This window comes from Haemaphysalis longicornis, unplaced genomic scaffold, assembly GCF_048455015.1.
Source record: "Haemaphysalis longicornis isolate Haplotype H1 unplaced genomic scaffold, Haemaphysalis longicornis Haplotype H1 scaffold_8, whole genome shotgun sequence".
Classification (NCBI taxonomy): domain Eukaryota; kingdom Metazoa; phylum Arthropoda; class Arachnida; order Ixodida; family Ixodidae; genus Haemaphysalis; species Haemaphysalis longicornis.
In genome coordinates this window covers 190,673,804-190,698,613 of record NW_027526445.1, presented here as the reverse complement: position 1 = coordinate 190,698,613, position 24,810 = coordinate 190,673,804, and the positions used below count along the sequence as shown (strand labels likewise).

General features: G+C 48.9%; 1 protein-coding gene across 1 annotated transcript in view; it reads left to right on the top strand.

The window, feature by feature from the left end:
* The window catches only part of LOC144149793 (proteasome activator complex subunit 4-like), an 85,745-nt gene extending 70,951 nt beyond the window's left edge, over positions 1-14,794 (top strand). Inside the window, exons 36-40 of the mRNA XM_077681434.1 lie at positions 3,180-3,308; positions 4,404-4,559; positions 6,790-6,864; positions 8,786-9,001; positions 14,264-14,794. Of these exons, the coding sequence (XP_077537560.1) occupies positions 3,180-3,308; positions 4,404-4,559; positions 6,790-6,864; positions 8,786-9,001; positions 14,264-14,398 (711 nt within the window). The 3' untranslated portion in view covers positions 14,399-14,794. The remainder of the gene's footprint in view (positions 1-3,179; positions 3,309-4,403; positions 4,560-6,789; positions 6,865-8,785; positions 9,002-14,263) is intronic.
* Positions 14,795-24,810: the final 10,016 nt, after the last annotated feature.

The window sequence follows — 24,810 nt, the reverse complement described above, 5'->3', positions numbered from 1 at the left end:
ATTTCTTTTGCACTGTGGAGCCGAATGTTTAAACCATCCAATAAGGGAAGCAGATTTTGCATTTTGTGTTTCAGTAGTTGTTCAATTAGCGTTATTTTTAATTGGTTACCAGGAGTAGTACAAACCTAGAAGTTAGAATTGATGTAAACTTGTATGTGATTGCAAAACAAAACAAAAAAAACTGATTCGCACATTTCCTTCTCCACAACTTCTGGTATCTATTGATACCTTGCTGGTAATTTTTTGTTGACTAGTTTTTTCCCTGTTCTTAAGAACAATCAAGGAAGATTCTTAATTAACTCCAGAACTGATTACCTCAGATCAAAAGTAATTGGATATTTTAAATCGGCTAAACAAACTGAACAACCCCATGAGGTTTCATCAAAATTGGTTGGAAAGCAAAAAAAAAAGTTCCACAGACCAGTGTGCCCCCTTAATAGGTAATCTTTCACAATAAAAACACCGCCACACATATTCGAAATCAGTTATAAATGCAATTTGGCAGTTTCTTTTCTTTCACAAATTGCAAATCGCTTCTTTCTGCTGCCTGGGGTAGAGAGTATAAAGCCCGTAAAGCCTGCAGCAATATTATAAGTTCAGTAAAAATTATCTGCATGATACACTTGTGAAAAATTCTTTATGTTAACTTAGTATTGTGCTTCCGTATTCATTTTCCAAAAGTTGCATGAAGGCACCGGGATGAGGGCGCAAACATTTGTGTCTTGAAGGCGTTTTTGAGGGCCTCGAATGTTGTCTTTGGGGATCGTGAGGCTCAAATGGGCTTGGAGCTTGTCTGAACCGAATGCCTTTGAAAAACCTAGCGGAGCAGCACAGCATTTGTCTTTGAGCTGAACCAATCCAAACTCATTGGAGGCACCAGGGGAGAACGGGCATAACTGGTCAGAGCAGAGATGCTTGCACTAGATGATGGTACGTCAGAGTTTGTCGGTGAAACAGTAACTAGCCCAAACATTGTACAGTTTACCATATTTGCCGGATTTAACGTGCACCTTTCTTTTTCCAGAAAATGCACCCCGAAATTGCGCGCACGTTAGAATCGAGTGCCAGCTGAAACAATGGCAGTGGTTGCTTATCATTATTGCCACATTAGGACAATCACAATCGCCTGTTTGCATGACCAAAGTTTCATAGATTGCGCGATGTTCAACAGTGCCAAAAAAGCAATGAGAAACACAACTGAGGTTTATGTTTTCGCGCAGAAGGAAGGCAGCAAAAAAGAAACAATGCGCATGCGAGTTCCTTCCAGTAGGTGGTGGGTGCGGGCCTGTTGCCGTACTTGCACAGTTGTAAGTCAACCCAAATGTAGGTCAACGCCCCAAAATTGTATCTCTCTCAAAAAAAAAAACGAAAGAAAAAGAAAAAAAGCGAGCGCTGGAAGCAGCCCGTTTGAATGCTGCTGTGAATGAGCGTCGAGCGTTCTTCGGGCCCAGGGCACTCATGACAGACAGGACGATTCAACACAACACAGAAGTGATGCAAGCACGCTGTAACACGGCCACGTAGAAAATCGTATCACAAAGAGAAGCTCTTCCGTCAACTACCAACACCTCCTCCTTAGAACGGCTCTTCCATCAATGATCGATGCTAACTCAAGAGCCGTACACTCGTGGTGCGCGCAGTAGATGTTCAAAAAGGAAAGCTCTTGTATAAGCAGGCGGAATAGCCATGCGCTGCGGGTTGAGCGGGAAACTTTACTCCCAACTAGAGAACACGTTTGCTGCGAGATGATAACCATCGAAGCAACCGGCAGCAGTCACTGCCGCGCAATATGAAAACAAACAACGTGGCGGCAGACAGAAGCGGCCGCTCACGATTTCCTTCGATTTGTGAGTATGTTACTCGCATTCAAGAAGCGTTTTGTTTGTCTCTAATAAACAAAATGAGTATCACCGAATTCCTTGAATCAATGCACGGCGCTGACGCAGGCACAATCGTACCACATTGTTCAGTACACTTCCAAACGCGCTGGTGGAAGGTTAGCCGCCGTAGGTACAATGGGCAAAGGGCACAAATTGGGAACGCCAAGTTTCAGAGTCGGTGTCACCTTTATCGACGCCAGAATGTATGTAGTGGTAAACACTACGCTTCGGCCGTAACAGTAGAAACGAGGGTGCCAAGCTTTCTCCAGCTCGTAGCACCCCTCATTTCTCATTTCTCTTGCTGTTACAAGCGGCACAAAGTTCGATTTCGATTCTAAGCCGACTCCCCAACTTCGGATTGAAAAATAATGTGGTTGATGCCACCTTCATAGGAATCGGTAAAACACTAAAGTGAAATGTGCCTTCTCAGGAGCATTTATTGGGCATCCATGTGAACTTGCACATCGCTATTTATATTACGTCGGCATGGCGCCATTAGACGCATCAATGTTAGACACTGGATTACGCTCACCGGAGCATTGCGTCAATTCGACTGAAATCGCAGCCCCTTGAAAACCGTGCGAACGAACCGGAACTGAAACCGAAAGCAGTGGGTGGCGGAGGGTGCCTCAATTCACCCGCATCCCGTAAATACGAAGACAGCGGCATCGAGGCGCCAACTGTCGGCATTCATTAGTGTCGTGATGAACTACTTCGCTTCCCTTCTCCTGGACAGCAGCATCTCCTAGACGGCATCTGAATGAAGAAAGTAGTGGGAAAGATATAAAGCGCGTTCGTAGACCTACTCTCGCTTGAAGTCGTAGTGCAGTGGGCAGAGCGCTGAGTACCTCATGTTGCGGTGAGAGAGTTCGTGGCTCGAATCCGGGCGCAGCCACGTCAATGGAACTTTTTTCTGGCGACGTCATTTTTGGACGGATATGACGCTGGCCAGATCCCAGGCATAAAACACTTTTGTGTTAAAAAAGGGTCGACCTGCAATCGTGTAAATACGGTATATCTGCAAGCGGCAAAAGTTGCATGCGGATGGTGTGAGTAGCTCCACTGGGCTTTGCAAGTGAAAAATCATTGCTGAAAATAAGAGTAAGTAGTGCACTTGGGCTGGACGTGAATGTATTTCAGAGCAGTGACAACCGAGTGGGCCGCGAGGGTAACAGAGTGTGGCCACTGAGGGTCAGGAGAGTGGTGAGGCCATTAACGGTGGGGGGACTTCCCTCCTGCAGTGGGTGATGACTGATGACGACGACAGCGATGTATAGCCAGCGTGTCCCTCCTTTGCAGCTGTGTCAGATGCAGAGCGACCAAACGGACGAGGAACTGCAGCGGGACTGCGCCGTGGCCCTCGCGCTGCTGGGCAACGCACTGCTGCCTCCGGAGAGCATCCGCGCAGCCCTGGCCACCATTGGCGAGGTAACTAAGCCTGCACAATGGCCGTCCTCGATTTACCGGTCGTGAATAGTCCATGGGCAGTGAGAAGATTACGCTTCTGAGCACGAAGGCACGGGTTCGATTGCCGGCTGCGGCAGCGGCCGCTTTTCTGATGGACGCAAAAAGCAAAAAACGCCGGTGTGTTTGAGATTTTGGCGCACGTTAGATCCCCAGGTGGTCAAAATTAATTTGGAGCCCTCCACTACGGCGAGCCTCGTCGCCTGTGTCGGCGTGTAAGACCCCACAATCAATCAAATCAATAGAAGACTACCCTTGGAGTAGAAATCTTACAGAAATACATGAGAACATTGAGTGCTGCATTGTGTCCTGGATAGTTTGTGGTTGATGATCGAAGAGGCCCAATATTTGTGAAAGGTCCCGCCGCTAGATAGGGACTTCAAGCTCCGGTGGGGTGTAGTAAAAACAACATGCCTTCATCAAACCTCTTTTATTTTTTTTTTTTTTCGCACTTTGTCGTACTTGAAAGATCGTAATGGGCCCCGATTGTAACACGCAAAAATGTTGGCGTTGGTGTAAAAGACATGACTCCACATACATGGCAGCAGACATCTTATTTGATGCTCGCAACTGTGGCAGCAAAACTTTAGTGCACTTCATAAACTTGCTTCCCCAGCTCCTGCTGGCTCAACAACTGGAGAAAGGCACATTGAAAGCCCCCCTTCTGAAATTCTTGGGACGGGGTTGATTTTCAAGGCTGAATTAACCACGAGCCATCTTCTGTTTTTTTTGGGTTTGTTTGTTACTATTTATTATTTTGTTTGTTGTTAATATTGCGTGGTAATTTTTCTTTGTTATTATTTTCACCATTTTTTATGTCAAGCAAAATTCTGCATATGCCACTGCTGGTCTTTGTTTTAAAATTCGCACTTAAAATTTACCCGTAGTGATGGTGATGGGGATGCCGTGGCACCTGTATACGTATACGGGTGCACAAATCTTCAGTCACTTAGTTGGCCCACGAAGTTTTTGTCTTGACTGTAATGGCTGGAAATTGAACTCTTTCCTCCCCCTCCCCCTCCCCCCTCTCCCCTTCCCGCCCCTTGTGGTGCATTTCAGGTGATGCAGAGCCCCCTGTGGCACTCCCGGGCGGCCAGCTGCAACCTGCTGCAGTTCCTGGTGTTCACCAACCTGTTCACCATGCAGAGCCGGCCCGAGTGGCGGGACGCCGTCGTCAACCACACCCTCGCCCTGCTCAAGGACGAGCGCCTCGAGGTGAGAACCAGAGCCGCCACGAGATCAGATCTGAGACTGTCGGCACTCTTTCCTGTCATTGTTGTATGCTGCCGACAGCGGCCATTGGTCAAAATCGCCTCACGGGACATTTGTTTACCCCAGAAGACCCATGGGTGCTGACATTTTGGTGCCTCTGTGTTGCCACGTGTGCGCATTCTTCGATAAATCGTGATTTTCGGGGCATGGTGTGGCTGTATGACACGTTGACAATGAGCTTTTGAGCCCCAGACAGAGTAGCAAAGCCGTGCTGCTCTGTACCGGACTGTTTCAGCCGGCTCGAAGGTGGAAAACGCCTGCTTCGCTTCCCACTGGGGAAGAACGAGAGTGGCCTGGTGGAACCTGCAGCCACTACAAAAGTGTAGCTTTTCTAGTGGCTCTAGCGTAACCTAGAGCCACTAAATAAGCTACGCTAGCGTAACCGAACCTAACCCTGTCGCACTGGCGCGCTGTCTCTAAATCCTCAACATAGGGTGGGCGGCCGTCGACGCAATCCCACAGGTGCAGATACCAACCTCCTGGCGCCAGTCTTTAATTATTCACCCTCTGCCGAGAAACATGCACCCCACCCATCTCGAGGCGAGAAGAGCAGCGAGAGCTCGAGCGATCGACACGAGCTTTGGAAAAGACCCCGGAGTCGTATACATGGACGCCTCCCACTGTAGAGGCAAGCCATACACAACAGTAGTGGTATCGACCAAGAACCGCCTCCTTGTAAGTGCAACAGTCAAGACCACGTACATCACTGAAGCGGAGGAGATGGCAATTGCTCTGGCCCTCACACAGACGCCGGCACAAACAATTGTCACCGACTCGCAGCAAGCATATCGGAACTAACAGTCAGGATGGGTGTCTCCAGCGACCCTTAGATTGCTGCAGAACAAAATAGCAAATAGAAAAATCAAAGAGGTGTGGACGCCTGCTCACACTTCCGTGGAGGGTAACGAGCTTGTCCACCAACAAGCCTGCGCACTCGCACCCCAGGCTGTGGAGGAAGGCGTGGAGTACTGCCCGCTCATCACTTTCAGGGAAATCACGCAGCACTACCGGCTAGAAAGACAGACACTCCCTCCGCCTCATCCTAGCCTCTCTAAGGAGCAGCAGACAGTCTTCCGCCTCATTCAATCTGGATCCTTCCCCCACCCAACAAGGCTACACCTCATGTTCCCGGAGCAATACTCGGCCGAATGCAAATTTTGTAAAAAACCAGGATCACTCCGCCACATAATTGGGGAGTGCGACTTCAGCTCAGAAAATCCACCCCTCCTCCATCCCCCCACCCCCTCTAAATTTAGAGAGCAATGGGAGATTTTGATGTCCAGCCTGGCGACCCAGATAGCGCTGGTCGACCGTGCGCAGGCGGCCATAACGTCATATGGGCTCCAGTGAATAAGGAACCCCTCCCAATTTAGACGCTCAATAAATGTATTCTTGCTCTCTCTCTCTAAATACTCGAAAAGTAAACGCAGCTGCCATGGTTGCCAAGCAGCGCCAGGACCAACTGCGCCTGTCTATGTCAGTCGTAATGGTGCGCATCAAGCTAGCCACCCTGGCGTCAGGCACCAAAATGGCTGCCGTTGTGCGTCAGTGTCATTACTCGCAAGCGTAGCTTATTTGCTGGCTCTTGTGAGAACTGTAACTATGTCAACTGATAGCAAGCCTTTTCCCTAACATAGTACTGTTTCCATATTTGTCAGTATCAGAGTGTATGGTTTTTAGTTGAATGCGCGATACGAAAGTTTATTTTTTAAATTCTGGGAGTTTAACACGCCGAAGCCACACCAAGGCTACGAGGCGTGCCGTAGTGGAGGGCTCCTCCGGGTTAACTTTGGCCACCTGGGGATCTTTAACATGCACCAAAATCTTGACACACAAGCGTTTTCACTTTCTGTCTGCGTGGTTTTTGCGATGCAAAAGTGACAGGTTGGCTTACATTTTGAGGATTTGACCTTGTGTGGTTGCATATGCATGGTGCAGTAAACGAATGCATTGTACACCTTTTTTTTATCGTAGCTGTTGTGGTTGATGCCACACAATATGCTTACGGTATACAGAAATTGGGGCAAGCATTATTTGGCGTTGCCAGCAGCTTGGCAGCAGTTTGCAGTAATGTAACTGCTCCATGCGTGACCGTTGGGGGTGCACGTAACAGGCTGAGCTGTACTGCTGGCCAAGGGAAGTGTTGCGACCCTGTCTCCCCTTGTGTTTCCAGGTGCGTGAGACAGCGGGGGAGACCCTGGGAGGCCTGCTTCACTGCGAGTTCCTCAAGGTCACCGACGAACTGCTCGTAAGTGGTGGCGTGCCATTGCTGGTAGCCGGCACTCGGCATTGCTTGTGTCTGCACGAGTGTCTGGAACTGCGCTAGGAACTCCGCCAGTTCAGCCTGCTGTTTGACTGCTTTATGCTAAGGCTTAGATTAGCATACGAACAGCAATGTTCACGTTACAGGCACATGAAAGAAGACGCCATGACACCTTGATGTTTTGGATTCAAATTCCCGGATTGAAATTCCCAGATATCTTTTTTAGAGTGTGTGTGCATATGGATTCCGCTACCGTATTCGCGCGATTCTCATGCACTCCCATTTGTAACGTGCGGCTAAGTTCGCATAGGAAAATTCGACAAAAAAAAAAATAGTTTGACACTGACGTACCGCGCAGATGAAAAAAGACGTGGCACCGCATACGTGAAAGAAGGAGATGTTATTTGGTGTATGTTGCTGTGGAAGCCAAAAATGATTGTGCTTCATAAGATTTCTGATCCAGCTGCTGCTAGAAATAACGCTATAGCGAGGCGGAACATTGAAGCTGTTTGCGATTTCAAGTGCCTCTATCTTCATAATTCTAGGTGTGATGGGCTAATTGCACCAGCCCAAAAAAAAGTGTGCTACAGCTGACTAAGGTATGCGGCATGCCATTGAGGAATTAGCCCGCCGAAATTCGCTCACGTGGTGTTGGCGGATTGTTTTTATTAAAATGAGTTGGATTTTTGGGGGTACTTCGTGTCCGTTCCGTATGGCAACGCTGCTGGCAGCTTTAAAGCCTATTTCGGTTTTGAGCCCGATTGAAATGCGCATACAAATATTATGGCGACCTTTTAGCAAAAAAGGGTGTGCGTTAGAATCGTGAAAATACGGTAATTGTTTGACACCGTACTTTATGCCCTTAATGATTCCGTCGAAGGAAAAATTAAGCCTGAATTCTTTGCCAACTTTACACAATGAGTTTCCACAAGGGGCATATCAATCACACACTGCATAAACAGTGGGATGTCCTTACACGGATTATGGGTTCCATTGTGGTAGACGAATGCAGTTTAGCGTCATGTGGTTGAGCGAAGATGACAATGAAAGCTTTCTCAAACAGGAGCACAGATGACACACTGATCATGCCACGCGCTTAACCAATGGGAAGCCCAAAACGACGACAACGTTGGACTAACCGAATCAGCGCATGCAAATGACCCAATCACCGACTAAGATATACAAAATCGCAACTTCACATTTGGTAAGCGCAGCGCTGCCGTAGATTCAGACTTTGGCTGATTGGATTGCGGACTTTGCGTCTGTATCGGGAAAAGATTGACATTTCAGCCACCTTTCTTCCAGGAAGGGGCTCCAATTTATTTCTCTCTCTCTGTATCCTCACAGTCTAATAATACCCATGCCACACGTACACGAAAAATGACATTAGGTGTTTAAGGCCGTAAGATACCGAATGACGTTGATTAGGCGGGCCGTGCCGTTGATTAGGTGGGAGTGCAATAAGACTAACAGTATCATTCTATCTGGTCTGTAGCAGAAGCTACAACCATTTGAAGTTTGGGCCTGGAAGGTGGGAACCAGAAAAACCGGTTTTGCCATCCAAGCCCAAACTTCAGACGGTCGTAACTTCTGCTACAGACCAGATAGAATATGTTAGTCTTATTGCACTCCTTGATTTGTGCACAGTTCACTGGTACCTTCTTCAGCTGCATCACTCCAGCAGTGTTTTTACAAAAGCTGTCGAAAAATCAAATATCGAGATCCAAATCAATTTGAATGTAGTCGTTTTACACAAAAACAGATTTTATGTCTACAATCGCAATGAAGAACTACATATTATGCCCCCCAATTTCTACTGTCATAACTGTAAAAACAAAGTTTTTGATCGAAGACCCTTTGAGCGGCGTGCCCCAGTCAACGGCCCTCTGCGTGTGTGCACGTGCAGGCGCTGTTCAAGTCGCAGTGCGTGCACAAGAAGCGCAAGAAGCGGCCGCAGCAGCAGCAGCAGGCGCCCCCGGAGCCCGGCGACCTGATCGAGCGGCATGCGGGCGTCCTGGGCCTGTGCGCCTGCATCAACGCCTACCCGTACGACGTGCCCCCCTTCATGCCCGACGTGCTCGTGCTGCTCGGGGAGCACCTCAACGACCCGCCACCCATACCGGTCAGCCCCCCCCCCCCCCTCTCTCTCTCTCTCTCTCCTTATGTCCGTCCGTCTGTCTCATCTCTCTGTGTATCTACCTAGCCTTTCGATATATAAAGTCGAACCTCGTTATAGCGAGCACTGATACAAATTATCGGATATAGCGAACTAAATATGAGGTTCGGTTGGTCACGCTTTATTTCAATGATGCCTATTCTTTTTATAACAAAACCAAAACCTCGAGAGCCACGCGATATCGGCTATAACGAAGAAATATTTGGTTCCCACGAGGCTCAAAACTGATCAGCTAGCATAATAAAAGCAAACTTTTAAAAAGGACGATACAGTTAAACCTCGTTATAACGAGAAGGGCTATAACGAAATAATGGATATAACGAGCAAATCGTAATTCCCCTTGAAAGTCCCCATAGAAACCAATGTATTTAAAACCTCGTTTTAACGAGGTAAAATTTCCCCGTTACGGGATATAACGAACAAATTTCGTTGAGAAATCAAATTTTGAGCTAATTTTACAACAGTGCGCAACGCGGATTTGAGACAGTGCGTGACGCGGCAACTGTATTAGCAGTTCAAAACTCCCGCCACGCGCGCGAAGCTGGCTGGCGCGCCATGCGGACGCTGCGCCCGCGAAGCCCCCACCCTCCTCTCGCTGCGCACGGCATGCAGACAATGGGGCCCTTCGATTAACAGTGTTGGTCTCACCGCGGGCTCCCCGAGAAGCAGTTCGACGTTCGATTTTCCCACGTATCCCTATGGCTTCGGGGAATCCGCGGACTATCCGCGGTGAGCCCGAGAAGAACCCCAATGCACACGGCGCGCGCGGTTGCGTCGCCTTCCTCTCCCCCCCTTTCCTCCTCTTTTCGTATCGCCGGCGTCGCTGCGTAGTTGTGTATGCGTGGGTTTTGGCTTATCTTTTATCGTACTGCCGGCGTGATTACAACAACGCGAGTGCGACAGGCGGGAAGCGAAAGCGAAAGACTATCACGCTTGAACAGAACACGGCTATGATAAAAGCCGTCGCGTAGGGCGCGAAGGAAGGTGCACCCCGTCAAGGTTGGCAAAGAGACTTTGACTTGTGGACAAGTACGCTATCCACCATCGTGCATCGTGAGCAACCGAGAGTCCATCGTCAGCGCTGTTGCACATGGCTTGAAAAGAAGCGCTAAGGACGGCGTCGGAGGATGATGCGGTGGACGTGCTGCGTCGCTACTTCGGCACGCACGAGGGCGGCGAAGATGGCGTGAACGTAGCGGCCGCAGCTGAGGGAGCAATCGCTCGCACCAGGAAGGTGCATCAATGTCCATTTACGGACTTCTTCGTAGCCAAGTCTGTTTGAAATACGAGTTTTGAACTGCAATAAAGTAGGTTCGTGACTTTTCCTTTTTACCCCCGGAATGTGTTTATTTTACTGACTATCGCCGTGCAGCAAGATGCCATTTCGCCCGCTTTTTGTTTAAGGTAATTACTATGCATAATATTTGCAGTAAATGTCGGCTACGGCTATAACGAAATATTGGCTATAACGAGCAAATCGCGGCGCCCCTTCAATTTCGTTATAACGAGGTTTAACTGTAATACAACCGTTTTTTAGTGGCTTAAAGCCCTTTATTGCGTGGACACTTGGAAAAAGTTCATTCTGCTCAGACTGTGAAAAGCCACCAGGCAAAGGCCAGATCCTCCTTCAAGTAAATAAGAAGGCCGGCCTGTTTTGCCGAACGAACTCTGTTCTGTTGTAATTTCACGTTCCGGTCTGTGTAGTTTGAAATGCCACAAGGGGACAGATAAGGATCGCCTCGTTTGTAGTGGGTTTGAAGCCTAGGACAATGCGTTTTTTATCTAGGATTGTTGCGCGAGCCAGGTTGCCCCTTTATTAGAGCCGATTTTTACCTCTGCGGTTATAACGAATATCGGATATAACGAACTAATTTACTGCCCTGATAGTACTTCGTTATAACGGGGTTCGACCGTATATATGTGTACAGTGGAATCTCGTTAAACCGTACCCGCATTAGCCGTAGTTTGTTTTTATACTTAGTTAAGCCAAATCCCCGACTCAGTTTCCCTTGAAGGGGGGACACAGCTTTCAACTTCCAAAGAATGACCAAAACATCTTTTTGTTTGTTTGTTTTTTTGAAGCCACCTACTATGTTTCCCATTCTGTACGTTTGCAAAGTTTCTTCGCCAAAAACAGTCTCAAAGTGGCATAAAAAAAAACTTTCCAGCCGCGGTGGCAAAATATCAGCGCAAAAGGAGAAAAAAAAAAAAAAACGGCAATTTTCGGAGCCCTGTATCTCTGCAACGGTGCCACAGGGCACGACCATTTTGGCACCATTAGATCGGCGGAACGATCCTCTTTCCGGTTCAGGTAATCTCTTTTGCCTTCGTTCATTCACAAACGCACTAACAGCAGAACAGGGACGACAAACAAACGAAGCTAGAAATAAATTCTGAAGCACAATTGGCCTTCCGATCTGAGCGTGCTGGAACGGCCCTTCTGATTGGGCGTCGCGGCAGCAACGCAAGACGGCGGCCGCCTGAACTGCGAAGTGCGCGTTTCTGAGCTCATTTTCGCTGCTTCGCTCAGCCAAGTTTCTGTTCAGCCATTTTATCTGCTGTGGCATCAACACGGACGTTATCGCGATGGGAATGCCTGATATCAGGAGCCAAATTGGGGGAAGTTGCGTGGCTCGAAAGGTGAACGTCATCAAATGCGTTGTAGTGCGTGCGAATTTACCCCAGAAGGTGAAACGCAGTGTGCGCGCTTGTGATAGCGGTTTGGAAAGTGAACTTTTCGTCTGGTTTGCGATGTTTACACACGTAGTTATTGCGATGTTTGGCAGCAGGCTCGCTAGCCTAGGGAAAGAAACTGCGGATGCGTTAAAAGCCACGGTGTGCACAGCATAGCTGCTGCGTGTTAGAGCATTGCCTGACTGCACAACTGGTTACGGTTGTACACCAGTAGTTCTAGTAAATGCCTGTGACGTTAGATTTAACCTTAAAAGCGACCTTATGAGCCTTATCACAGATATTCAAACAAACACAAACACACACATGCGATGTTTCAAGTAATTTGGACCGGAGATTTACAAATACCTTAATTCTTAATATCTTAATTCTGAAGCAACAAATTAATGAATGATTATTCATGGTGGCATGGTCATCTAGCTATTACATTTTGTTTAGTGAATTAGTCAAAGAAAACACACTTTTTAACATGGTAACAGAGATAGGAATTGCCAAAGTATGCCACACACTGACATTTTTGCAAGAACCCGCCGTGGTGGTTCAGTGACTAAGCGTTGCACTGCTGAGCACGAGGACATGGGTTCGATTCCCGGCTGCGGCAGCCGCTTTTCTGATGGACGCGAAAAGCAAAAGCGGCCGTGTGTGCGAGATTTCGGCGCGCGTTAAAGATCCGCAGGCGGTCAAAATTAATCCGGAGCCTACCACATCGACACGCCTCATCGCCTGCATTGCGTCGGCACATCAAACCCTACAATCAACCAAATCAATCATTTTTGCAAGGGCTTTTTGAATGGAAGGGAAAGTTGAAGGTGTTTGTGAAAAAAACCATCCAATATCGTGGCACGGCAGGTTGCCTGCAAGAATTTGCCAACGTTTGCGACACTTAGTAAGGCGGCGCGCCAACCTGTCCCCTGAATTTGACTCATTTTCTTAAAGCGCTAAGAAAAACCTTCTGCCATAACAAGTCCTCATAAACTGCTGCAGTCAGTGTTTTCTTTGAATTTGAAGTAATCACAAACATCTCCAAGAAAGACTACAATTCTGCAGATCTCATTGCATTGGGTTGTACACTCACTAACAGCGTCCCATAATCTTGATTGTTGTCACCTGATCTTCCAGCAAAAAAAAAGCAAAACAAACATATTGTAAAAAATTAGCGTAAAAACCCGCGTATAATACGGACCCGCGTATAATACGAGGTGTAATTCAGGGACAGACAAATCAGAAAAAAAGTTTTCATCCGCATATAATGTGGGGTAAAAAGCAAAGAAAACATTTATTTGCACTGCAGTTACCGTTCGGTCATTGTCAGTTTTCGCTGGCACTGTCTCCCGACGTCCGTTCAGTCATCGTCAGGTTCGCTGCCGCTGTCTCCTGAAGTCGCCTTGTCGGAAATGTCTTCCCACAAAAAGTGGTCCTCAGTGCCATCAAGGGCGTTCCAGATTCCCCATTTCTTAAAAGAGTGACTGACAAGCTCCTCTGAGATGCTGGCCCACGCATCCGCGATCCAGCCACAAAGCACCGCCGGAGAAGCCCGCGTCAGCCATCCGGTAGCTTTCACTTACGTGGTCTCATGCTCGCTTGGTAGCAGGACCTGATGCAGTCTTTGAAAGGCTTGTTGATGCAAACGTCTAGCGGTTGCAGCTGGGATGTCATTCCTCCTGGAATGACAATGAGTTCGGTGCGGGGTTCGCGCAACAACTTCTTCACGGAATCGGCCAGGTGGCAGTCAAAGGCGTCCAACACGAGCACTGACGGGAACCCCCAACAGTGCTCCAGGCCGCCGACACCACACAGACTTTGTCCAGTCAAGCACCAGTTGCTTTCTCCACCCGTGAATGCTGCCTTCGGTGACGCCGAACTGCCGTCCTGCTGCGCAATTCCTGATGGTCTCGGCACATAAAATAACTTCTCTTTTAATTGCAGCCGAATACTGCCTTTGTGCACCAGTAATCGTGCTTGCGGTGAACGTGCCGATCCTTCGCGTGGTCAAAACAATCAAAATGGCTTCGGCTGAGAGAAGCAGCAGCCAGCTAACGCCAGCGCAAGATGGTGCACCCTCCGCTGAAACCGAAACCGAAAGTGCGAATTTTCGGCTGAAAACTTTGGGATCCACATATAATACGAGGCACAAATTTTACAAAGTAAAATTTGGAAAAAAACCTCGTACTATACGCGGGTTTTTACGGTAAGCCATTCGACTCAATGTGAAAGCTGACGGAAGTGCAGAGAAAGTGATTCGCCATAATGCGCTGTAGTGCCCCTACCCGCTCACTGCTACCACCTAAGCGATTCAAATTTCCCGCCTCCGCAGTGCTCGCGCGCCCTGTCTGAAACTGCGCCAGCGGGAGTTCTGTTCTCTTTGTGCTTGTTTTTCCTCCCGCACAAACCGGCGTTGCACTCCCACTTTTTTTCGCTCACTCCAACGTTGACATGTTTCAAGAGTAAAGCGTTCGTTGCCGACCTTGAGGTCTGTGCTTAGCGCAGTGTCTTTCTTCTTGTTCCATTTCCCCCCAGGCGACGATAAAGAAGACCCTGTCCAACTTCCGCCGCACTCACCACGACAACTGGCGCGACCACAAGGTCAAGTTCACCGACGACCAGCTGGTGGTCATCACCGACTTGCTCGTATCGCCAAGCTACTACGCCTAGACGCTACCACTACTCATCCACGACAGCCGTAGAGGGGCACTGTAATCATTTGTCCATATTCTGTATACACCACGAGCGGTGGCCATTTTTGCGCGCTGCAAACCGAGGCGTAGGCGATCTCTGCCATTGGCAGCGTCGCCTGTCCCTGCTGCTGCCTCTGCCATACCAGCTTGCGGCGGCGTGCAGGAGAATGGAGTGTGTTCTATATCGTGCCTCATACTGCAACTCTTTTTTCTTTATCGCGTGCGCATTATTACCTGCCAAGAGACTCTGTATACGTGAAGGACTTGCGGAGTGAATGATGCGAGTATAGTTTCGTTTTGCTCCCCGCTGGGGGGAGCGTTTTTTTATGGGGGTATTGTTATACAAACGTGAATAAAGCGTTGTTTGTAAAAAGATGTTGTACAAGCTGTGATTTCCTGCTCTGGGAAGGGGCAACCTGGTTGTCGGGGTTACGCATTGCACAGCAGTTGTGGAACTGCCCGTCGGCCTCTTGTACCAAAAACCAGCCCGCGGTTGGACCCCTGCGTTGAGGAAAAACAGGAAAGCATGGGCAAGTTGACTAATCTGTCTGCTATCTGTTGACGAAAAATTGAAGTTGTACTCAAGTGCTTGCTGCTGCAGCCGTAACTAGCAGAAGAAAAACAATAGAAAGATGCGTAAACATTACCAAATATAACTTTGCCTAATTTGAAACGCGAGGTTGATTTTATTAAGCTGTGTTGCTATTCGGTCTTTACGAAAGTTCATTTCTTTGTCCCCAGCTCGGCGCCATTCCAGTACAGACCCTCAGCTTCAATGAAGCAGGGGTGGCCACATGGCCTGGATGAGTAGAGTTACGCTGGTGGTGTATATTGAGGAACTGACGAGACGTGGGTCGCTCCGAAGGTGCTTGCAACGACGTTATAGCAGATGCTCTTCAGAAGGGAAAAGGTTTGGGCATGTTGGTTCATAGTCGCACAGAAAGCAAGCGCTGTAAAGAAACAAACAGGACGAGGCGTGGACAGGACGAGCGCTAACTTTCAACAAAACGTTCATTGCAGAACCAGCGCATCTGCCACACGAAAGAGGAATTTTGTAGACAGCGCTACGTCGGCATTTAACAAAGGCCTCTGTGCTTGATAGAGCAGATCGGTTTCTGCGCACGCGTGGGACAGCTCAACCTGCACAAAGCCAAAAGACACTATATTGGCCAGACCGGCAGGTGCTTAAACGTTCGCTTACAAGAGCACAAGAACAAAGTCAGGAGCGTTGCCACCGACGGCCAGCTGGCTGCTCATTGCAAAAACGCAGTGTCTAGAGGGAGAGAGAGATCAAACTTTATTTAAAGCGGCCCATGTCCGGGCTGCCGAAAATGTGGTAGAGTGCCATCTGACGGCACTCTAGCCGATCGTTGCAGGCATGGCTAGAGTGCCGTCCGACGACATTCGGATCGGATATTTAACACAAGGCTAGCACCGGCCGAGGAGTCTGCCTCTGTAGTGTAGAGGATCCGTCTTAGCTTCTTGATCCCAAAGTCGGTGGTTCAAGACCGGCTTTTTCTTCTGATGTTTTTTTTTTTTTCATTATTTCATTGAAGTGTAATTTTTATGCCTTAGGTTAGTTTTGGTGTTTTAAATGATTTCTTTGCGTGCGTTAGGTTATCTTATGTTATGTTTAGGTTAGGTTGTCTAGCTTTACGTTATCTAGAGCGGTGTACTGCCAGGCGCGGCAATTTTACCACAAAACGCCGGTGGACGTCGATATAGTGGAGTGCTTACAATACCGTCGGACGTCCTTCATGGTCTCAGGAAACCCGCGTAATCCTCTCTACGACCAATCGACGGTCCTGTATTTTCACCGCCCAGGCCTGACAAGAGAAATTGTGGAAGCGGCAGAGATTGCAAGGTCTGGTGATCAATGCGTCAGCAGGCCGCTGTAGCCTTATAAAAACTTGAGCTAGATTTCTTTTCATAGGCGGTACGTCACTGTCTTTCTTGTTTCGCCCATCGTATTGATGTTTCCCTTTCTTTCCTCCTCTCTTCATGCTAGCCAGACGTGTTTATATGCGCTGGTTCTGCAATAAACTCTTTGTTGAAAGTTAGCGCTCGTCGTGTCCACGCCTCGTCCTGTTTCTTTTTTACAGGGCTTGTTTTCTGTGTGGTTATAGCAGATGTCTGTAGTACGTCAGTGTTACTAGTCTACTTTTACGCTACTTAGTGTAAGGCCCTGCTGCCTCAAACGCAATGAAAGCTCTTCGCGTTGTGAGCTTCAAGTCATCACTTACACCGCCTACACATACCGCACCCCTGAAGTTTGTCGTCAAAGTTAGATTTTTAAAATTTCCCGTGCAATGAACGCACACTGAACTAGCCACAGCAATATGTTGTATGTGTGCCAAATCTAGCTGATGGTGGTCGTGCTTACCTCTTTCCTTTACGTTTCAAAGAGGACATGGCTACGTTATTGCGGCAGTCTCGCCGATACTAGCGATATCGGCAAGCACGCGTTCAATATTGATGAGGACGAAACTCTCACTAAATGCACATAATGTACTCACAAGACAAAGAAAAATTCCCCGAATTTCCCCGAGGGGAAGAATGTGAAAGTGCGAATGCACGAGTTGAATTTGCGCGGTTCGGTAATGTTCGCGAAAGAGAGATCACACACACACACACAACTACAAAGAAAGAAAGATGCATTTATTCACAGACACCTATTTGTGTTGTCGTTGTACTTGATTGCTAGAGCGGATCTCAGCTTTTAAATTTCGTGTCAGTACTCCTTTAAGCAGGTGCATTAGCCCTTCTCACGCCCGATTCTTGGCCAATCCCCCACGTGGGTATGTGCCATGTCAGCGGCCAGGCAGCGCGCGCCCATCTCCCCCCATTTCCAAGGAAGACGAGGAGATTCCTGGCCAATCCCCCACGTGGGTATGTGCCATGTCAGCGGCCAGGCTGCGCGCGCCCATCTCCACGTGCGCGGACATCGCCGGTGGACGCAGGTTCAGGGTCGCTTAAGAAGTGCATTGCACTTAAAAAAAACTCCCACCTCACCTCGCGGGAACCCCTGTGTAGATGCGACGCATAGGCGGAGCGGCGAAGGGAACGCGTTTTATAGCCTCAGTGGCTAAGGCGTTGCGCTGCTGAGCACGAGGTCGCGGGTTCGACTCCCGGCCGCGGCGGCCGCTTTTCTGATGGAGGCGAAAAGCAAAAACGCCCGTGTGCACGAGATTTCGGCGCACGTTAAAGATCCCCAGGTGGTCAAAATTAATCCGGAGCCCTCCACTACGGCGCGCCTCATCGCAGCTGCGTTGCGTCGGCGCGTTAAACCCAGTGTTGTACGGAACGGCGTTCCTGGAACTAGTTCCTTTTTGGAGGAACGGAGGAACGCCACCGTTCCATTATGGGTCGGTGGAACTGTAACGGTAACTCGTTACGTTTTTGAAGGAACGGCGTTCCTGCCGTTACATCGCTAGGATTTGGCTGTTTTTGATGCCAAGGCTCGAGTACAAAAATCCACAAAGCGCTACTGCGGAACGCCGTGGTCCTCTTCCTATAAGATGGCCGCTCTTCCTATAAGATGGTCAGTTTGCCCGCCCTTCAGCTGTACGTGCTTCCTCGAAGGTCAAAGGCAGAAGAATAACCATGCAGCAGGCCGCAGCTTGTGCTTGCTTTCATGCTGGTTGCTTACGCGGCGTGCGACGGGTGAATAGCGTAGCCGCGAGAATGCTTTTCACCCTTCATCGTTTTTCTGGCGAGGCCAGAATGCGCGTCTGGCCGATAGAATTATTCCCTGGCGGGGAAAGAATAGAGAGTTTTAGCAGTCCGTCCGTTCTGTCGTATGCGTTGTTACTGGGTTGACCGGTACCCGGGTGGGCACTTGGCCATTCGTCGCGGTAGGGGGATTAGTTCCGCGGGCCTGCCTTCGCCATGTCCGTGCCTCCGCACCCTTCCTACTCGCCCTTCGGCGCGCTCAGGAGGAGACCGGTCCCGGTCAACCCAGTAACAACGTAGCCACCGAAACGGACTGACTGCTAAACGGGATCCGGACATTTCGGTGTCGGACATTTCGGTCCAGGACGTTTCGGTGTGGACAATTGTGTGCACGGACATTTTGGTGCACGACCTCTTGGCCCAGACATTTTGAGTGAGGGGATGTCCCAGGCATTCTTTGAACATTTTAGCTTTAATATTGTAATTTCGTGACTTGATATGATTTTACGTTCGAGACTTGTGCTTGCGCCGCCGTTTGTGGAACCGAACGCTAAACCCTGGCGGAGCATTGCCACGTGAAACCAAATTTCTGTAGCAGATGGTAAAAATTAACGTTGTTAATTTGGATCCGTTCAACCATTTTTTTGTTATTTTAACATTCATGTGAACAACCCCAATACTTTAAATGTTGCCAAAGCGCTTTTCTTTCACTTCACCCAACGGTGCAAGACGCTGCTGCTTTTGGTCTATTCCTCCCCCCCCCCCCCCAAGCAAAACTTCCGCGAGGTGGGAGGGGGGGGGGGGGGGGGCGCTAGAACAAAAAATTAAAATGTGGTAAATGTAGGCTTGTAAACATTAAACGAAGGTTGGTTGTCCCGAAGACAATGGGTGGAATTTGTATGCACAACCGGTACGCGCTTAATCAGCATTTAGGACATTAGGACCTGCGGCTGCTTTCCAAAAGGCCCATTTTTCCTCCCCGACAATATCCTAGACCAGTGTTCGCGAATTCATTTTAGCAAGGCAGCCCAGCCTACGTAATACTCTTCATAAGGTTTTCTTCATTCTGGGGGGCGAGCTAATGTTTGTTACTTTTTGGATACTGAGAGTGTGCATGTAATTTATGTAATTTGAGGGTGTGTAATTTTAAAAAAGACAAAAGAGGCGGTAGGCCATCGTAAACACGCGTCTTAGCTAAAAAAGAGCGAATATAAATTAACCTGTCATAAATGAAAAAAAAAAACGTGTGCTAAAGAATTCAATCGGCTGCATAACAGGTGTCCCCAGGAAGAGGTATTAAACAAAAATATATAAATGTAGAATTTCTAAAAATACCTGGCAACGATCGAACATGGCATCAATCAAAAAAATAAATTCACTGCTCCAGATTGTTGTCCATAACCCACGTTAAGCGGAAATAAAAATATAACGGCTGTCGCAAACAGGCAAGCACCGCATAATTTGGTCGCCGAAATGTCCGTACACCGAAATGTGCGTGCACCAAAACGCCCGTACACCGAAATTTCCGCACCGAAATATCCTGCACCAAAATGTCCTCGAGCCGTCTGGAGTTTGTCCAGTGCTCCCTGAAAAAATTCGCCTAGGAGCGTTTCTTTTGATTATCTTTATCTCCAGATAATCTGCTGCCGGTGGTGTTAATATTCATATAATATACGTAGTTCGATGTGAGTTTTAAATGTCTCACTTAATTTAGACCCAGGATTATCCGACACTATATTTTAATTTAAAAACCTAATTGTAACGTTAATGTAACGACACGTTCCAATTTTCGAAATGGAACTGGAACGCGTTCCTTTCGAAATAAAGGAACTTGTAACGGGAACTCGTTTCAAAATTGGCAAGGAACAAGGAACGAGCTTTCGTTCCTATTTTGGAGGAACGTGTACAACACTGGTTAAACCCTACAATCAATCATCAACGCGTTTTATAGCGCTCATAACGTTGAGGGGACTGCGTAAGCTGGTCCCAGTCGATGACGACGTTGGCGTACTTGTAAAGCGGCGTGGACTCTAGGTGTTTGAGCCAAGCGTGGATGTTGCTTCGCCGGAGAACGGCACACCGGTTATATGCGCAGCGCGCCCGAAGGAGAGGAAACCGCGGAAGAGAGAGTACTGCACATGCGCCGGCCCCAGCGCGTCTGCCGCGGCTATGACGCAACGTGCCGCGGCTATGACGCAACGCAATCCAACACAATCCACTTTAATCCAATCCAAATCCAATCCAACCGAATCCAAGCCAAGCCAATCAAATCCAATCAAATCCAATCCAATGCCCCTCGCGAGAGAGTGTTCGTTATCGGAGAGGAGAGGGGGTGAGCGGCGGAGAGCGCAGCTCGCGCGGCGAGGAGAATGGCAGAGGGGTGGACAACGCCGACGACAACAACGACGACGACGCCGGAGGGACAAGGCGAGTGAATCAGATGCTCTGCATCTAAAAAACGCGCTCAGAATGCTGCGTCGGCAGCCATGTCTGTTTTGATGTCCCGCACTGTGACAGTGGCAGCCCATCAGGCTCCCACCAGGGCCATGTCAGAAATATTTTTCGGAGGGGTTATGGGTTATCAGAAGAGATATTTGCTAAAAGGATCACGAAGCCTTGCTTGCACACTGCCTGAAAAAATGTTTTTGGCAGGGGTTCGAAACTGCCCCCCCCCCCCTTCCCCCCCCGTTCCCCTCCCACCCTCTGCTCTGGCTACGTCCCTGGCTCCCATCGGCCATTTGCGTTTCCTCTGGAATGAACTTTACCGACAGCTGCCGTTCCGTCTGGACAGAACTGTGCGAGAAGACCTGGTGGCGTTAGAACAATTACGACCGGATTGGTGTCTCGGGTGGCTTAAAGCTCCTGGATAAGCTCACTAAGGTGGCACGCAGTGCAACCAAGTGCACCGCCGTACCTCTAAAAATTTTGCCGATACGTCCGGCATATCGCTAAGACATTTTGTGGGTATGTCCAGCATACCTTTAGATACAGCGAAAATTTAAAGGATTGTGTATATAGAGCGCCAGTGATTACAAGCATGCAGGCATTTGCCGATCAGCCCGCAGGTATAGTTTTGAGAGAGGGCAACGGTGCTCGTCTAGGGTCCTATACTACAGGGATACCCAAAAGTCTGCTTTTATACGCAGTGATCTACAGTTATAATACTGCCCTCTAATGTAAAATATAGTACAGGATGTTGCAGCATACACGAACAAAAAAAATTCAGCGATACCACTACTCCCATTATCGCTCAAATTTTGCACGAATGTCACATTTCAGATTAGTTAAAAGACACACCAGGCAACAAGACCACCTGCTTACATCGTGGCGCCGAAAGGCACCTTTTAAGTGTAAACAGGATGACGGCCAGACATCTGTACACTTGAACGCTCGAAAGCGGCCACTTTATTTTTATTTATTTTTAGTCTCACTCTAGCATAAATTTAGTCATGGGTGGCGTGGGCAGCCCGTTTGCCGACCGCGTCAAGCTGGCACCCACGTAGTACGTCCTCATAAGCAAGCGCGCGGAGAAAGCGATACTCTTCCCTGGGCCCGTAATGCGAATAGTACGCAGCCATAAAACTTTCGCGGGGCAACAAGTAGCGGTACCGTTCACTGTCGTCACAAATTCACCCGCCGAACTGAAACATAGATTACTGACTCTGAGCACTGCTTGAATGTATCACGAGTGCCGTTGCAATATAGTCACAAAGGTGCCGATAACAATTCGGAACTGTCTATGTTGCCGGCAGCCGGCAAAGGAGGCTGCGTGGATTGTTGCCGGCACTTCACCCCCATTGGCTAGCTGGAGTCATGTGACCAAACTGGAGGCATTCGTGTATGACTGTTATTGTGCCGGCTGCCGGCACATAGACGCGGTGTGGAAATTTGCCGGCAGCCGGCACAGTAGTCGGCGTGGGAGTTTGCCGGCAGCTGACTCAGCAGACCGCGTGTTTAGGAGAAATATAGCAATGCTTGCTGCCAGTATGGCAGTTATGATCATTTGTGGACAGACCGAAGTGGTGGCATTTATCGGGCCACACTTATAGCTGTGCCTGCAAAGCACAGGCATATTTAGGAGTTTTATGATTATGGTAAAAGTAATGCGTCTCCCTAAGTTTTTCTTTTCCAGCATCGCAATATTCGTCATTTCGAATTAAGACTTTATTTTCGGGGGCAATCTTCCCTGAAGGTTCTGCGAAAATTATTTGCAACCATAAACGGAAGCGCCGCCGTGGAAAAGCAAGCAAAGTTCCCCTCCAGCACTCCAGTTTCACCGTCGGAAGCATACCATCCTGTACCTCAAAAATTCAAAGACATCCTCGAACACTGCCGCCTCGAACGCCGCACCTTTTCCTTCGCCCTAGCTACGACAAGTTGACTAAGGAAGAAGCCACCACGTACCGCCGCCTTCAAACCAACACTTACCCGCACGACACCCTCCTCCACGCCATCCACTCCACCTCTTACTCCGCCTACTGTCCCCAACCCTGCATGCACACTCTACCATATGATTTGGGCGTGCTCCCACACACCCATGGAGGAAAGAAAAATTTAGGAGGGAGCGTCACGTGACTATCGTGAAGCCTAGGCATAAAAAATAAAAAGGCAAAACTGATGGGAGACGCCCCACCTCACGTGATAGGCAAGCGGTAGTTCTTTGCGCCTCACGCGGCCGCCCGCCTCATGCGTCGTTCCGCCTTCGGCAACGCCACTCGACTCCACCTCATGGAGGAATCTTCCTCCATTCTCCACCTCCACCGGCAGCCAGCCGAAGCCACTAAATGCTACCGCGGGCCTGAGAGTGGTGCATCTTCCATAATGCATTGCGCGGGAGGAACCCGAGGAGAGGAGAATGCGGCGTCAGAGGAGGTTGGCTTGCCAAAGCTGGGCCGCCTGACCTCCTAACATTTTCTTCCTCCATGCACACACCATCCCTCCCCCAACCATGAGCAGTGGAAGGCATGCTAGCCAGCCCGGACCGCGGTGATCAGCTTCAGCTGGTTGAAAGGGCCCGCCTGGCAGAGACCGTCCAGGTACTTCTGGGCTGAGAAGACCCCTTATTTAAAGTTTATTCCTCCTCCTTCTCCTCCTCCCTCTCCTCCACCTCCTCTTCCTCCTTGACGAATTCATCACGGCTACCGGAAGACTTATATGCTAGCGAATTCGTCCAATAATTTCTCTGGCCCCGCCCCTAAGGAGTGTAGTAGTTCTTTTTTTTTTATCATCACATTCCAATTCTAAAGAACACTTTGTGAATTATTGGACAAACCTCGAGCCTTGGCCAGTCCCCCTCAGAGGGCACGTGCCATTACAAATGGCGAAGGAGAAGAAGAAGAAAAAGAGCGCCTCACGCGCCTCACGTGCAGACCCTACCTAGAGGACAGACGTTCTCGAAGGCTACGGATTCCGCCTGACTGGACGCTCCTTCCTACGACCCCGCTCCGTGCCAGCTACCGCGGACGACGAGGGAATCATGCACGCCATCCCGCTACGCGTACTAGTGAGTGCTCAGCAGTGCCAAGGTTTTGTGTTTGCCGGAGGGTCGTGTTAGGCGCGCAGTTCACTGTGGGTATCGGTGAGACGAGAGCGTCACGGTACAGGCTAGGCGAGATTTAACCGAGAATCGCTAAAGTGTAGCGGAAATCCTGCGTTACGCAAGGGCAGCTGTATCGAGCGACGATCGGTATCGCGTAGCAAAATTCGTGTTCTATTGGCGTGGTATCGGCTTATTTCTGCGAGAATCATTATGCAGCTGTCAAGTCTCGATGCCGTTTATGGAGGAAGCGAGTCAGAGTGCAGAGTGCAGCCGCTGGCTGCGGCTGAAACATGGCGTCGGAACAAGCAGCCCGCTCTCGCGCCAGGGGCGTGAGCGCGTGAACCCCGGGCTACATGAGCGCGTGAACGCCGAGCCCGGCACATAGCGGTATGTAGCCGCAACAAAGCGTGTTTTTTGTCAGTTTCACGAAGGAACAACGCTAGTTGCCCAATGAACCAAACGGAGGGCCAGCGTTTTAACCCCACCGATGGTGCTAACGTAGCTGAGACATCAGCCGTGGTATCAGGCATGTAAAAACAGCATACTGCAGCTGCTGTTTTTTTAATCACATAAACAGCGGCGTTACGGTTTGAAAAAAAATTGGCGCTTTAATTTAGTGCAAACGGACAGCCTTTCGCGAGGATCGAGCGTTAGCGCAACTGAGCGTTTTTTTCTTTTATACGTGCGCTTTTTTGTGCAAGCGGTCAACCCTTGCGGTACCGCATTTTCTTCAGTAGGTAACTTCACTTTCTTTGTAGGCCTTCTTTCACCCAAGTGCTTGATTAGTTTCCTTAAATGCAAGACAATGCAAAATTCAATATCAAGGATTTGCCGTTTGTGTGATTGCGCCTTGTTTATCAACTCGCCGAAGATTTGTGTTGCGCTAAACAAACATAACATTTCTGTCTTCTCCTAACCAGTTTCGTCACTTGAAAACGTATACCGTGCACTTTCTGTCGGTTCATGTTTCTTGATACAATCACTTGTTGTTTCGGAGACATCGATGCAAAAACAAGCTGGGGTTGTACAAAACCTGCTGTTCACCTCTTGGGGCCGGTCCGTCGGAGCGCACCAAATTTAGCACTTCTTCTCGGATGGTTTCCCTTTGTCTGTTTACATATATATTCTTGTCATTTCACAATAGGGAAAAGTAAGACTCTCCGTCTATTTCCGCCAAC